Genomic DNA, 13,571 nt, shown 5'->3' with positions numbered 1-13,571 from the left:
AAGAGAAATTAAAAAGAATGAAGCATGGCCTTTCCTTATACAGGGAATAAACTCTATTTCCACTGAACTGAATTCTCCAAAAGGGCAAGGGAAGACTATGTGGAGAGGAGTGTGTGGGGGAAAAAAAAAAAAAAAAAAACCAAAACCAGGAACAGAGTCACGGCATTCAGTGATTTCCAAACTTAAGCAGCGGAAGCGAACATGATCACCTCGGCAGGCCTTTTGCAAGACATCCCACATATGCCTGGTCAGGCAACTGTAGTTTTCCTTTGAGCACGTAGCAGCGAGTTCCTGGGGCTGTGTTAATTCCTGTGCTCAGAGTTAAGGTTTCCCAATACTTGACTTTTCAGAGCTTCTTTCGACTGCTCAGACTGTGCCATATTGAACTAGCCAGCCTAAAGTTCACCTCAGGCTGGTTGGTTTTAGAAAAGAAAACCCACATCAGAGTTCAGCATCTTCCCTCCCCAGTGACAGCTAATAAAAAGTCTTCCAACAAATTAAAAGCTTCTCCTTTACTTCTCCAACCCCTTTGAAGCCTCACTGTCCTCCTCTTCCTCCCCGTTATTTTTCCCCTCTTAATAACCACAAACATTCCCAAAACAGGGAGACCTCTTCATGCAAAGAGCAAAAGCACACTGGACCAATGCATCAGTACCTCACCAGGCTCTTCGGTGTGGAGATTCAGCTATATATTGCATCAAAAAAACCGAACAGCACTAACCTTTTTGGAAAGAGGCATAACGCTGCTAGGTCGAACAAGCCGTCGCTTCTTACAGCTCAGTACTGGGCGAGTGCGAGCTGCTACACATGTTGCATCCGAAGATGAAGAAACCATGTTTAGTCGCTGCTTTTTATGCAAGAGCTCCTCAGCTTCCTGGCCATCTCCCTGAGCATGTTCTGCCAGGCCAGGCTGAAGACTGCCCAAGAAGAGAAGAGAATAAGACAGATACTGTTATTCGTTCAACCATCCCACGTTACCCAGCAGTACCAACCCTAAGACAGATACTGTTATTCGTTCAACCATTCCACGTTACCCACGTACCAACCAGTTCACGATTCAGACCTTAGCAAACACTCTAAGCTGAGTTTAAAGCATTGCCGTTTCATGAGGCAATAGCTTTTATTAAGGCAACTCTAATTTTTGCTTTTACTTTGGTCACTTTCCACACTCTCCCATTACTGAACCTTTGACAAAATACCTGAACAAAAGATAGCATGTAAAGCTGGACACAGAGCAAGACCAAAAGCCACTCTAGTCCTGAACAGCTTTAATCCTAGAATTCAGCTTCCCTCAAAATTAGAGTTCAGGGTATCTTAATACAACAGGTTCTCGTGAGTCTAAATGCCAGAGAGCACAAGACAGAGAACATATAATTTTCTAGAAAAAATATTTAACCTCGATGTAGACTTATACTGATTAGTATTTGAGAACTATACCTCTAACAACTCTCAGCAGTGACACCAGAAAGGTGCAATATTAACATTAACTTTTCTGTTTTATGTACAAAGCACTTTCCTGTCCACACGCAGTAACCCTGCCCTACCACGGCATCAATACACCATGCCACCTATCAAATACCAGCACAACTCCTCATCTACAGAACCTTTTCATGTATATTTTACAAGTGTTTCATTTCTAAAAATCCAAAACATTAAAGCCCTGTGGTCTAAGGTTCTGTAGTTCAAAGGCTACAGGCATATAAAGGGCTCTGTTATAGCCCACCGTGTTTCAGCTGTAGCAATGACTTAGTTGATCGGTGCTTTCTACGCTTGCAGTATCCCTGCCGAAGGTACTAAGCAAGTGCAACCTGCTGGCAATGCTTCTCTAGCACTATCAGACTTCGAAGCACCGTGTGTTCAAGGGTTTTCAAGTGGTTCAACCCTGAAATCATCCTGTAGCACAGGAGAATTTCTTTCACTTGTTTTCATTTACCCACTTAAAGACCTACTCAACAAAAACAGCCTGGAGAAAAAAAGAATTTAGAAAGCCTTACTCCCAAAATCAATGGGATTTGGGTTCCTCAGTATATCCAGAAAAGTGGGCCAATGGTTACAGATACTTCTGCAAAGTAACTGCAAGCGGGCCACTAGTACCTTTGAATCATACAATTTGCAAGTGTATTAAAAATACCCATAAAGAAACAGTTTCAAACATGCTCATTGCATGGTTGCCTGCAGGGCTTGTCCACATAAACACAGCTCAGTTTAATACCATTTTCAGAAAAACAATGCAGCAGAAAACCTCAAGCAAGCAATCTCCTCCAAAACTTTTCCAAGCATGATCTACTACCTTACTTTTTTCAAATAGAGACCATTTTTACCATTACCAACCCAATTACTACCCACCAGCATGTTACAGGCTGGTTTCCAATGCGACTTCATCAAGATCATAAAAATCAAACTCTTCCCATAATATGGAAGCAGCTTACGTGTTGATAACTCCATTGACGGGTCTTGGTGCTCCACAGGGCTTGACGGGATGGGATTCAGGAGTATTTGCAGCAGAAATACCCAAGTTCTCTAGTGGCTGGGATCCAGAAACACTCTAAGGAAGGATGACAAAGATCATAAATTAATAAAAAAAGCTTCTTAAATAGCCACAACGTTCTTGTTCCCAGTTTCTAGTTGAGGATTCTGCACTGTAGCCATGGGTTTCCACGCAGGAGTTCAAAACAAGGGTTCAGAAGTCACTATGTGAACAGGAGACTGGAGACATAAGGACTTCTTAGGGAGTAGCTCTGGCAAGAGGATGGATACACGACAGTGCTTTCCATGCAAGAACCAAAGGACTTCAATTCCCCTCAGGCAACCACTAAGGAGCATGAAAGGCTGAGGTCTTTAAGGAGATTTTAGCATTTTGTCTCAACAGTGCAAACAAGTTCATAACCACCTGTAAACCTCGCAGGCGTCTTCTGAAGTTTGATGTTGTGCTCTAAGCCACATGGCTGTAAGCTCTTGTCTATGCACTTTGAGGGAAAACGGGAGGAGAAGGAGAGGAGAACAGACTTGCAAAACTGAATTTGCATTTTAACTAAATACCTGTGCAAACATGGTCCAAATAGCACTTTAAAAAGTATTTTAAATGAGTGTGCACACAAGCTGTGGTTTTTGGATGTAAGCAGGCCAACTCTATAAAGCTAAAACTGCCTGATAAACACAAAGCTGGAAACACCCTTTTGGTAGAGGAAAGTAAGTAAAAACTAAGCTAAAGACACAGAGGTCCCCAATCCCTTCTGCCTTAGGTCTGAAATACAAACCCTCTCGCTCTGCAGTGAGCAGCAGTGACCGTGTGGCTGCAGCACTGAACGTTGCACATCTCCCACTGCCCTGCAAGTGGCCTCAATGGGGACAATGACTGTCACCGCAGCTTCCAAGGACACACTGGCTTTGTACCTCGGGCCAGTGACGTTCCTGCTCCCTGCCCCAGCAGGTGCCGGCACGGTCCAGCGTGTTCATACCCCTGGCACTCACTGCCCCCAGTCTCCTTCTTGCAGCCTCTTCTTTTTGTTTTCAGACACGCTCCTCCTCCTCCCCCGGGTTAAACTTCATGTCTTCCTTCGTGCAGCACTTCCTACACTCACTGCCAATGTCTCTCTAGCTGGATTTCCCCCTTCATACACGCAAGGGCGGTGGTGCAGTTCAAGTACTAGTAAAAGAGACAAAAGATAAGGTCTGACTTATCTACATAGATGGCTGGCCAGCACCCCTGCTTGTCACATACTCCATCTCAAAAGCATCGGTATTGGATTGATTAAAATTTTCCCTGCAATCACTCCCCCAACTCAATGAAGAACTAAAATCAGGCTACAGCGGTGCTGGACTAACGGTTTCCAGAATAGCAGAGTCCTGACTCACCAAGGGAAGAGCAGTTTCTAACAAGACGGACAACTTCTGCCTGTTGCCTGTTTGAGGAACTTTGCTGGGTTTTCTACACTTCTGCTAAAAAAGACGTTTCTCCCGGGGGGGGAGCAGAGACAGGATCAGACCGACAAGCTCGTCTCTGACACGGTCTGGGCGCACAGAGGTAGGGGCGAGATCAGATCGCGCCAGCAGCGTTAGGCAAGCACAACGTGGCACCCTGTGAGGTGAAGTCAGTGCAGGAGCTGAACGTTTTCCCTCCGGTTTCCAGAGGCTCAGCAAGGCCGAGCCTTCACATGACACCTCCGCTGGAGGCACCCACAGTTCAGGAGGGCGGGTACACATGACTCGTAAGCTCTTTTGAAATAGGGTATTTATTTTCTTCTCCAGAAAGGGTCTTAAAAGAGGAACCTCTTCTCCAAGAGCTGTCTCCGGCTTGGTGGTTCAAGATAGGAATAGAGGGTGACCCCTCTGCTTCCTGCGGAGGAGCTGAAAGCATCAATCCAAAGTCTGTTTATCAGAAACAGCCCAGGCTCACCTTATCACACTGAAGATGGGTGTACCCTAACAAGGCTCTGACATGAGCAACGGGGGAACGAGCAGGACTGCAAGAGGTGGCATCTCCAGCGTCCAGAGCAGAGGCAGAGCTCTTGCACCAGCTCCTCCTGGCTGCACCTCCCAACGCCGTGCTTTCCTCCGGGGCTGGCTGGGCAGCCAGGCTGGGCAGCCAGGCTGGGATCCAGAGGAACGTTCATCACACCAGGATCACATCGATGCTCCAGACTGACCTCTTCTCTGTGTTTTGAGTACACCTGGAAGTCCAGGCCTTTAGGATCCCTAGGACTCTTAGGGGGGGTGTCAAAGATTCAGCTTTAGCATACCTGCTTGTTGCACGTGAAACCAGGAGCCTGCAGACTACCAGGGGCTCTAACAGCAGTAAAGAAGCTGAGTGCTGGCAGGTAGTCATGACTCAGCACCAGAAATGTCCCCCATATTCCCAAAAAACCCAAACAAAACCAGACAGGTTCAGACCTTCACCTACTACTAGATACAAACCCCTAACGCAAGCAAAAGCCTTACCAAGACACTCCATCGATATCTTTTCTCATTTACTATGAAAAATTTTAAGTACACCCCCCTCGCTAGACTAGCAATACAAGCAATGAACCAATATCAACAGCCGAGTTATTTCCTCAGGGCTTCGTGTTATTCCCGTCTTCAGGCAAAAATATTTATTCACATACTGAGCTTCCAGTTCCCAACAGACATTCCCAGGCCTTCTTTGCAAAGCCCTTCCCTCCACTGACGACAGGATTAGCTCCTCCTAGGGATTATCAGCCACATCCCACATATCAAGCCAATGCCCGAGGACACGTATCCCGCATTCACGCCAGCCAAGGGAGGTACCCATGAGTGGATGAGATCCAAAGAGGAGCTGGGGATGAGACAGCATAGATTCCTCCCCTTACTCCACATTGCAGACCTGTCTCTTACTCTGCCAGGTTGGGGTGGGGGGGGAACAAAGGGGAAAAAATAAAAGCCTAATTCTAAGCAGCCCAAAGAATGCCAAAATGATAAGCAACTCTCCAGGAGAGGCTCCAGAGATACCCTTCCAGTAAGTGTCCTAACACAACAGGAATGGTCTCTGGGCTAATCTCTGGCTCGGAGCAGATCAAGGCTCTGACTCAACAACACCTCACCCTTATGAGCAAGTCTAAGCGCAAACCCTCCAGCAGCAGGGTTAGAAGCTGGGTGCCTGGAGGCAGCGTTTCTGGTGGCTGACACCTCCAGCACTGCTGCAGAGAAGCTGGAAACATGGACTGATGTGCGCGTCCACCAGCAGCCACGCATGGAAGGGGAATAAAAAGTCCTTTTCAAGAGTAGTTACCCTCCAAGGAGGTAAGCACAGCTGCAGGAGTAGCCACAAGAAGGTGCCAAGCAGGAACCTGCAGCCTGCTTTACACCAAAAATGTTGTTCTTCACTGCTCTCAGTATCTATTACTGTTACCTCCAAGACCTGCAAGAGAGATCGGATCTCCATCGACTAACAAAAGTCTCCTTCTGAAAAGCTCATACCCAAGTGAAAGGGATGAGAGAAGGGACAATGCAGGAAACGAGTAAACACAGCAACACTGAGATGGCTGTGAGCAGCAAAACCAGACAGCATCGGCCAAGCATTTTCTTTTCCATACATCAGAAATCTACAGACATTTTCTATTCTATACATACAGAGATGATGTCTAAGACAGTATAATAAAGGACAATGTGATGATTTTGTAAGTATATGGAAAATGTCTTTAATATGTAGGGACAAAGTCAGGTGGGACACAGTCCTTCCATCTGCAGATTCCCAGGTTGAAAATACACTCATGTCAGATAAACATCCTGATTTAAACAGATAAGGAAGAAAATATTCATCCTATCACTGTTAAATTTGATTATTTATCTCCATTATCAGCCTGCCATTTACAGATTAGCTCCCAAATAACAAGCCAATTCATCAATGCAGGAGCACGCTATTTCTGAAGCGAATCGGAGCACGCTGTCACTGTGCTTGTTTATTATTCTCCAAGTGCTTTTTGGGTTAAAGCATGAAAAGGGGAGGGGGGAGACATGCACAACAGACGGACATCACTGTTCAAAACCAGACACTGCGTAATGCTTGTGATTCAGTCACGATCTGTAGCAGCCCCTGTCATCCTGGCTCTCCAGCCTCCCGTCGCTCCTCCAGCGTGGCTCCGTTTTTATCTGAAGCACCATCTACTATTTCAGTCATGAGCAAAACCTGTTCATTGTACCAAATTACACAGCAGAGTTTTGGGCTCAGCTAATCTGCTAATTAAAGACTCAAATTCCAAACATACATCTGAAAGCCAGTGTCAAGCAAGGAGACATTTTATTACAATCGCTCATAATAACCCCTTTGCAGTCCGGCGTTAATAAAAAATTTCACAGTATTTCATATTATCAGGAAAACTCTGACAAAGTCTTCCCAGGGATAGGAGAAAACACTCGAAGTAAAGTTTTACGGTCACTTCTAGTTAAGTTTTTTATCTGTATCAACTACATTGAATATTGGTCTATGAAACTCAAGCATTCCCATTGCAGTGAAGCTCCGCTTCTCCCCAAATGCGGCATCAGGACAGAAAAGCACGAGCGCTGCAGCTTGGTAGCAGGAGTTTGAGCCACATAGGGACCACCCTTCTCTTAGTACTACACCACAACTTCAAAATCCTCCATTTTAATACGTCGATGTGTCCCACAGGATCAAAAGTAATCACAGCCAGGCTGAACAGTACGATCAAGCCTTTAGTCTGTGGCCTACATTTCTGCATTAAATAATAAATACCTGGCACTCTGCATAGTTTCCAGTGCATCTCACTGAAATCATTAGTTCCCTTTCCAAGGGGTAACACTCAGGCAGATATTAACAGCCACATCTTTAGAAGCCTTTGCTAATTGTGCTGCTCAGTTTGAGGTACTTTTGCTAGAGGGAAAGGATTAGTTAGGATTTTTAAGCTTCACAAAATGCTAATGCATATTACAAAGGTACCCCGAGGAACTCTGTTCTAAAAGGTGTTTAAAGCCTATCATTTATTAACCCCAAAATAATCTGGGAGAGGGCGAGCTACATATCCAACAGATCAGCAATTCCCACGTGAAGTCCCACAGAGAGGTGCTTCTGCGGGAGGCCAGTCCCATGCCAGACACACAGTTCGAGCCATCTCTCTCCACTGCAGCTTAAAGGATGAACCTTCCCTACCCAAAATTCATGAACGTGAAGTATCTGGACCCAGTGACTTCTGCTGCTGGCACTTACCAGCCGGTCAGCCCCAGGCTCCAGCTTAACTTCAGCACTAACGGGACGGGATGCATCATCTACTGCAGGATCAGGGGGTGATGCTTCACCAAGAACTATCAGCCCCTGGAAGAGAGGGAAGGGAACAGGAATTAACTGTGGGTCCTTTGGTCTCAGCAGGGAAACTGCGCATCCACCGTCCCCCAGAAACTACAACCGCTGCACAGCAAGGCTTGCATTCCCACCGCATTTTTCAGACATGATGCCAAACCGAATCCCCTGCTGCCTGGATTTTCCTGACATCTAAGCTGAACTTGGAGGGGGAAGGAAAGTGGCGGAAGCCAGATCACATGCCTTCAGCCCATTAATAGTAGATAGTTAGCTCCCTCTCGGGCAAAACTGCTGAAACGCCGCTGCTGTCCCTCTTCCCACCCTTTCCCCTCCTCCCGCATGCGAGGAGGTTCAGTGAGCTGCATGCCAGCAAAACCAAAGAGAACATTTTGCTGTAGTGCAGAGCAGGAAACGACTGCTTTCATAGTACAAAGTGGAACTCACCACCACAGCCAAGCAAACAATTTTGAGCAGGTGCCAAAAATCTACAGTCAAACTTGTTACTCTGAGCAGATTTTTTCAAAGAAGTGATATTCACAAAATTCAATAAGGAAAGAAAAACACTGATAAGCAAGCCATTGCTATAAACTTAGCGGGACAAAGCACAGTGGCAGAGCACTGTTTTATCAGGCTCAACATATGTTGCCCTGTTTATGTTGCACTCTAAGTGAAGCCTACTCTAAAGGCAGGACTGCTTTCTCTCTGAACAACACAAAGTAAAATAAAATCATTATAATTATGCATATTCTGAGCTACACTATAACAAAGCAGGCTAAAATGTGCAAGGGATTAGAAAGTTGGTGGAACCTATAGGCCATGAATGTAATCCAGGACAAAGACAAGCCAGAACAAGTTTGCATTTGGTCAAACAAGGGACTATGGAAAAGGCTGCTCAGATTAAGAACAGGCAGATCAGTCATCTGAAAACAATTTTGGAGGTTGCACAGTGCGTCACAAGAAAGTGAGCCTGGAAGGGAACCTGGACACGTTAGCTGGAGAGAGGAGAGAGCTACAAGGCTTTTCTCAAAGTCACAAAGTCAAATCTTACATGACCACTGCCATGGCATGTGGCCATGGAAGTCGCTCATAAGGCTGATCTTATGCCTTGACACAATCTTCCATAAAACAGGTCGGTGGCTTTCCAGAAAGATAGTGGTAGCCCATAGTTCAGGCATACTTTATTTAAAAACAGTTCATAAACTAAATACAACTGTACGTGGCCTCTGACCGGCAATGAGGAAGTAGCCAGCTTCTAGAATAAACATGATGATGATTTTATAGAGTTTTCTGACATCCCAGAAGGATGTTTAGTGCACAAGAGAGGCCGGAAGTCTAAACTCGATTAAATACTGCTGTGCTTTTCCTCTACTCTAGAAGATCCCACTCTGAAAGCAACCCATCGTTCTCCACTGCTTCTAGAAACATCCTCAGGCATGCTTCAGCAAAGAGGTAGGTCATCTCCAGATGTCAGGTGTAGGAGACAGTGGACATGAAGAAGGGAGAAACTGGGACTGAATGCAAAACTGGAACCAAGGAAACGGCTTCACTTTGACACTCCGGAAAGCACTTGGGCTTCTCATTTGCTCAGTGAAAGAATGAGATGGGGAAGCACGAGCACTGGGAACACAAACAGCCACCAAGGACTTCAGCCTTCAATTTAAAGGAAGAGCTTCATCCTCTTGGATGAGCTCCTCATGGAGCTGCTCCATGACTCAGGAAAGGAGCAGTAATTAGTTCTATATACTGTGGGTATTTGTTTAGAAGTCAGTCCCTTTACTGGTGACTTTGAAGCAGAGGCAACGCTTAACGCAGCCTTCCCTGTGACAGTCACAGCTTTGGTTTTCGTGCCCTCGTACAGACACTGCGCTGCTCGAACCTACCGTGCCGTCATCCTCTCCCAGCTCCTAGCCCACGAGACAACCTCTACAGACCTGCAGGTTGGACAGCATCTTCCTTCTGAGGGCTCGTGCTCTCTGCTTTGCTTTTAAGAGTTTTAAATCTCCGTTATTTATACAATAATAGAGAGGAATCAGAACGGCAACATCAAATTTCCAGCTCCCTTTCAGGAAAGGGAAAGGAGCAGCACATGTGAATTACTCCAAGGTCACACATACTTGCTTTTCACCAGCATTCTCCAAAACAAAGAAAAAAGGAAGATCGCCCCCTCCCTCCCCCCCATATTTATGGGCAAGTTTGCTGCTTCTTTACTCCCATTTTTATCACCAATTATGGCATTAATGAGAAGTCAATTGTACAGATCTCAGATAGAGACAGATCTCCTATCTCACAGTCTGTAATAGTCAGCAGCTTCTGCCAAGGGACTAATGGGTGAAGAAGAGGACTGACATACATTAAGACACATCAGAAAGAGAGCGAGTGTCCTAAACAGCCCTCCACAGGGACAGCAGCATCTCTTACCGGGCCCTAAGCCCGACATACCACTGCAGACACAGGAAACTCATGTGAGAGCTGCAAATTCCTCCAGCAAGAGGCTCTTCCTAACTCCCATCCCACCCTTCCCATCACGCGTTTCTCTTGACTTAGCAGCTCCGACCAGAGCACAGCCCTCCCCACAGGACAGGCTGCACACAGATAGGACCAAAAGCTCGAAGGGAACACAGCGAACCTGCCTCGGATGGTCTGGGAACAAGTAGAACCTGGGTCTGCAAAGAGGATGAGCAAAAGAACCCCGTCTTTAAGGAGTTTTGGTCACTGTATTTCAACTGAGTCTGCCACTGCACAAAATTCCTGCAGGAGCCCTTCATCTTAATTTACCTCTTATTCCATCAAAGAGTGAAACTCGTAAGAGACACAGAAAGAGAGAAAAAAAATGCTGTTTGTTCTTTTCCAAACACGGAGCATCTGCCACCCACACACGCCAGGAGGTGCAAAGAGGCTGTGTGGCAGGGGGACCAGCACCGTGCCACACCCCATCTCAAAAAGACCCAACACAGCACATTGTGAAAAGAAACAAAACCACCTTATTACCTTCATGGACATCCAGTCCCTTAAATTAACTGTACACGCTCTTCAAAACCAACACAAAATCGAAGGCACAAGAGCCCACTATTTTTAAGCGCCAGAAAACACAGTACTTTCCAACTAACTTTGAACACATGCTCACTGATTTGTTGTTTTCCTCCGCATCTCACCAGGCTCCGACTGAGCCGATCCAAATGTGCTGAAAACACAATTACTGCTGAGACACCCAGGCAGCAGTGTACCTTCAAAACAAAGGTTATTTTTGACTGCCTGGTCCTTCTCTTGCTTTGATTTGACAAAGCAATGCATCTTTCTTGAAGGGTACGCTGGGATATAAACCTTAACATAGGAAGGTAGTTAACCTAAAACAAGAATAAAATAGAATAGCAACTTTGAATTCCTGCAGCAGCTACATTTTAACCTCCAAATGGCCAAATAAGCTAGAATTAAGTTATGTTGATAGAAAAAACAAGGTGTCTCCAAATTCTTTAATTGTTGTCCTTGTACAATTTGAAGCCAGATCCATTCCAACAAGCCTCTTGTATTACTGAAACAAGCACTCGTTTCTCTAGTCTTCTGTACTCGTCCCAAGCTGCTTTTATGAATCTTACTCTGAGTTTTTCATCAATGAAAACAGAACGTGTTTTACAAGGCATCCTTGAGCTCAAGCTGGGTGCAAGCGGTGATCTCCATGAAGTCCTATCAGAAAGATGGGGCATCTGATACTCGCTTTCTTGTTCAGGCAGAACAGCCACTACCAAACCCTGAACATCTGAACTTTTCTGCCACTGTAAGTGGCATGCTTTATTTAAATTCCCGTATCAGGTTATCGCAGTTGAGGAGTTTTTGTTTGAACAAATCAAGAAAGATGACATCCTGTTTTCTGAAACCTCAGATGTACTTTTCAACTTTGACACAATGCTGTGATGTTCTCCTTTCAGACCTAGAGACTGCAACCTTAGATAAAAACATATGGGATGCTTGTAGCCATTATCGGACCATTTCACAAGCCTGTCAAGTTGTCGTCATCATCTGGTGAAGGCACTGAATCTTCCACTTCATTAGATGAGTCTTCTCATTTCTTCCATTACTTAATTTTTATCACATAAATGTTTAGCTATTTTGTACTTACAAACCATCTTGCTTGGCTTTCTTAAGACAGAAGGAAGACGGTTCTTTCTGAAAGTGGTTCATTAATTTGGCATACAGTCCGCTTCCCAGAAGCCTTTTGCTCTAATCTCGGTAATGCATTCCGTTCAGCAAGCCATGCTCGTCCACCTAGTCATTCATAGCCCTCGCTCACTCAATTAGCCTGTTTTTCTACATAGCTGCATAAAAGTCCAGTCTCCCTCCCCTGCCTGTGCTCCCTACCCGCCTGGAAGCCTCTCTCCCCACCACCCCCAGAGCATCATACTTCCTGGGAAAAGCGTTTGCTGGACTCTGAATTCCTGAGAATCTGTAAGTTGATGCAATACCATGAGCCTTCTTACCAAAAACTCCAGACATTCCTCCCTCCAAGGCCTGACATTTAGACGTGCATGCCTGAACAAGTCTCGATAACAATTCCTTCCTCACCCCTTCTCTGCTCTCCCCCATTCTCCCGCCATCTGAAAGCAAGTCTGAAAAAAATAATTCCTTCCACAGAGAGAGGTCAGCACCTAGAAACAGTCTTTTTTTATGATACTGACTCAATTTTAAGCCTGTGCTATGTGATAGCATCTGAAGCAAACTTCCTCCATAGTCCCCTCCCTTCCCCAGTAAGTCTCCTGTTAAGTTGTTCCTTATCCCCATCTTCAGCTACTCCCCCCAAAAAAAAAAAGAATGGGAAGGGTTTTTTTAAAAAAAATCAAATAAAAAAAGGCTCGAACAATTGGGAACAGCAAGACGCACACAAAAGCAAGAGTTATTCAGTACCCAAAGACTGGCTTTAAAGTAAGGTATTGCTCTCTTCATGTTACCATACTGAACCAGGGAAAAGAATGACACTCAGCCTGTGCCAAATAGCATTACAATTAGTCACAACTGTGCAATATGCTTTTTGAGAGATGCAGGGGGAAAAAAAGCATCAGACTTTGCATACGCACCCTCCACTGCATCAGAAAAGAGAGCCATCAGGAGGCATACAAAGCAAAATCACATGTACCCAAACGCACGCCTGGTCCTCACCTTATTGGCTCTAATCTGCTTGTAAATGTCCGTTTGCTGCCGGATTCGGTATTCCAGGTCCGAAACGTGGGCTTGGAGCCAATTCCAGCGACTGACGATGGCTGCACGGTCTGCTGCCCATCTCCACTCTGCCCTTCGCCTTCTGGAAAAACAGAGAGGGGAAGGGGGGATTATTTTGAGTGTGATTTTAATTATACAGTCCACAAAAAAACCTAGCAGAACTGACAGATAGATCAAAAGCTACATACTGAATGGCATGACTGATACCATCTAGCCGCTGCTAATAATTACCAACCGGACTACAGACGTGCTATAAAAGCCATGCCTCCGCAGAGCAATATTAAAACAACTTCTGGTACCCAGTGATTGAAGTCCTGCCTATGCAAGCGTTAAGATTTTATTCCACGCTTAGCTGAACCAGCAGCTCCAGTCCTACCTGGCCACATCTGCCAGACCCACTTTTCCAAGTCTTGCAGAAAACAAACCCCATCTGCCCTCCCTTCCTTGACATAACCTCTTTAAAAAAAGACCTCTGTCATCAGTCATGAAATACGCCCGAACACCAGCACGTATCACGTGGCCACAATTAAAACTCAGTGGCAAGTTTCACAACACACCATCATTTGGTTTTAAGAGTAACCACTGTTTGGAGACA

The 13,571-nt window shown here is 45.4% G+C and overlaps 1 protein-coding gene across 1 annotated transcript in view; it reads right to left on the bottom strand.

Moving 5' to 3' along the window:
- Positions 1 to 13,058, bottom strand: part of KANSL1 (KAT8 regulatory NSL complex subunit 1) — a gene marked incomplete at its 5' end in the record, with an annotated part of 29,024 nt that extends 15,966 nt beyond the window's left edge. The window contains 4 exons of the mRNA XM_009577118.1: positions 722 to 917; positions 2,430 to 2,545; positions 7,679 to 7,783; positions 12,917 to 13,058. Coding sequence (XP_009575413.1) covers positions 722 to 917; positions 2,430 to 2,545; positions 7,679 to 7,783; positions 12,917 to 13,058 — 559 coding nt within the window. The remainder of the gene's footprint in view (positions 1 to 721; positions 918 to 2,429; positions 2,546 to 7,678; positions 7,784 to 12,916) is intronic.
- Between the last annotated feature and the right edge of the window lie 513 nt (positions 13,059 to 13,571).

Source organism: Fulmarus glacialis, unplaced genomic scaffold, assembly GCF_000690835.1.
Source record: "Fulmarus glacialis isolate BGI_N327 unplaced genomic scaffold, ASM69083v1 scaffold24524, whole genome shotgun sequence".
NCBI lineage: Eukaryota > Metazoa > Chordata > Aves > Procellariiformes > Procellariidae > Fulmarus > Fulmarus glacialis.
The sequence above is the reverse complement of the archived record's forward strand: the minus strand, read 5'-3'. Positions and strand labels throughout refer to the sequence as shown.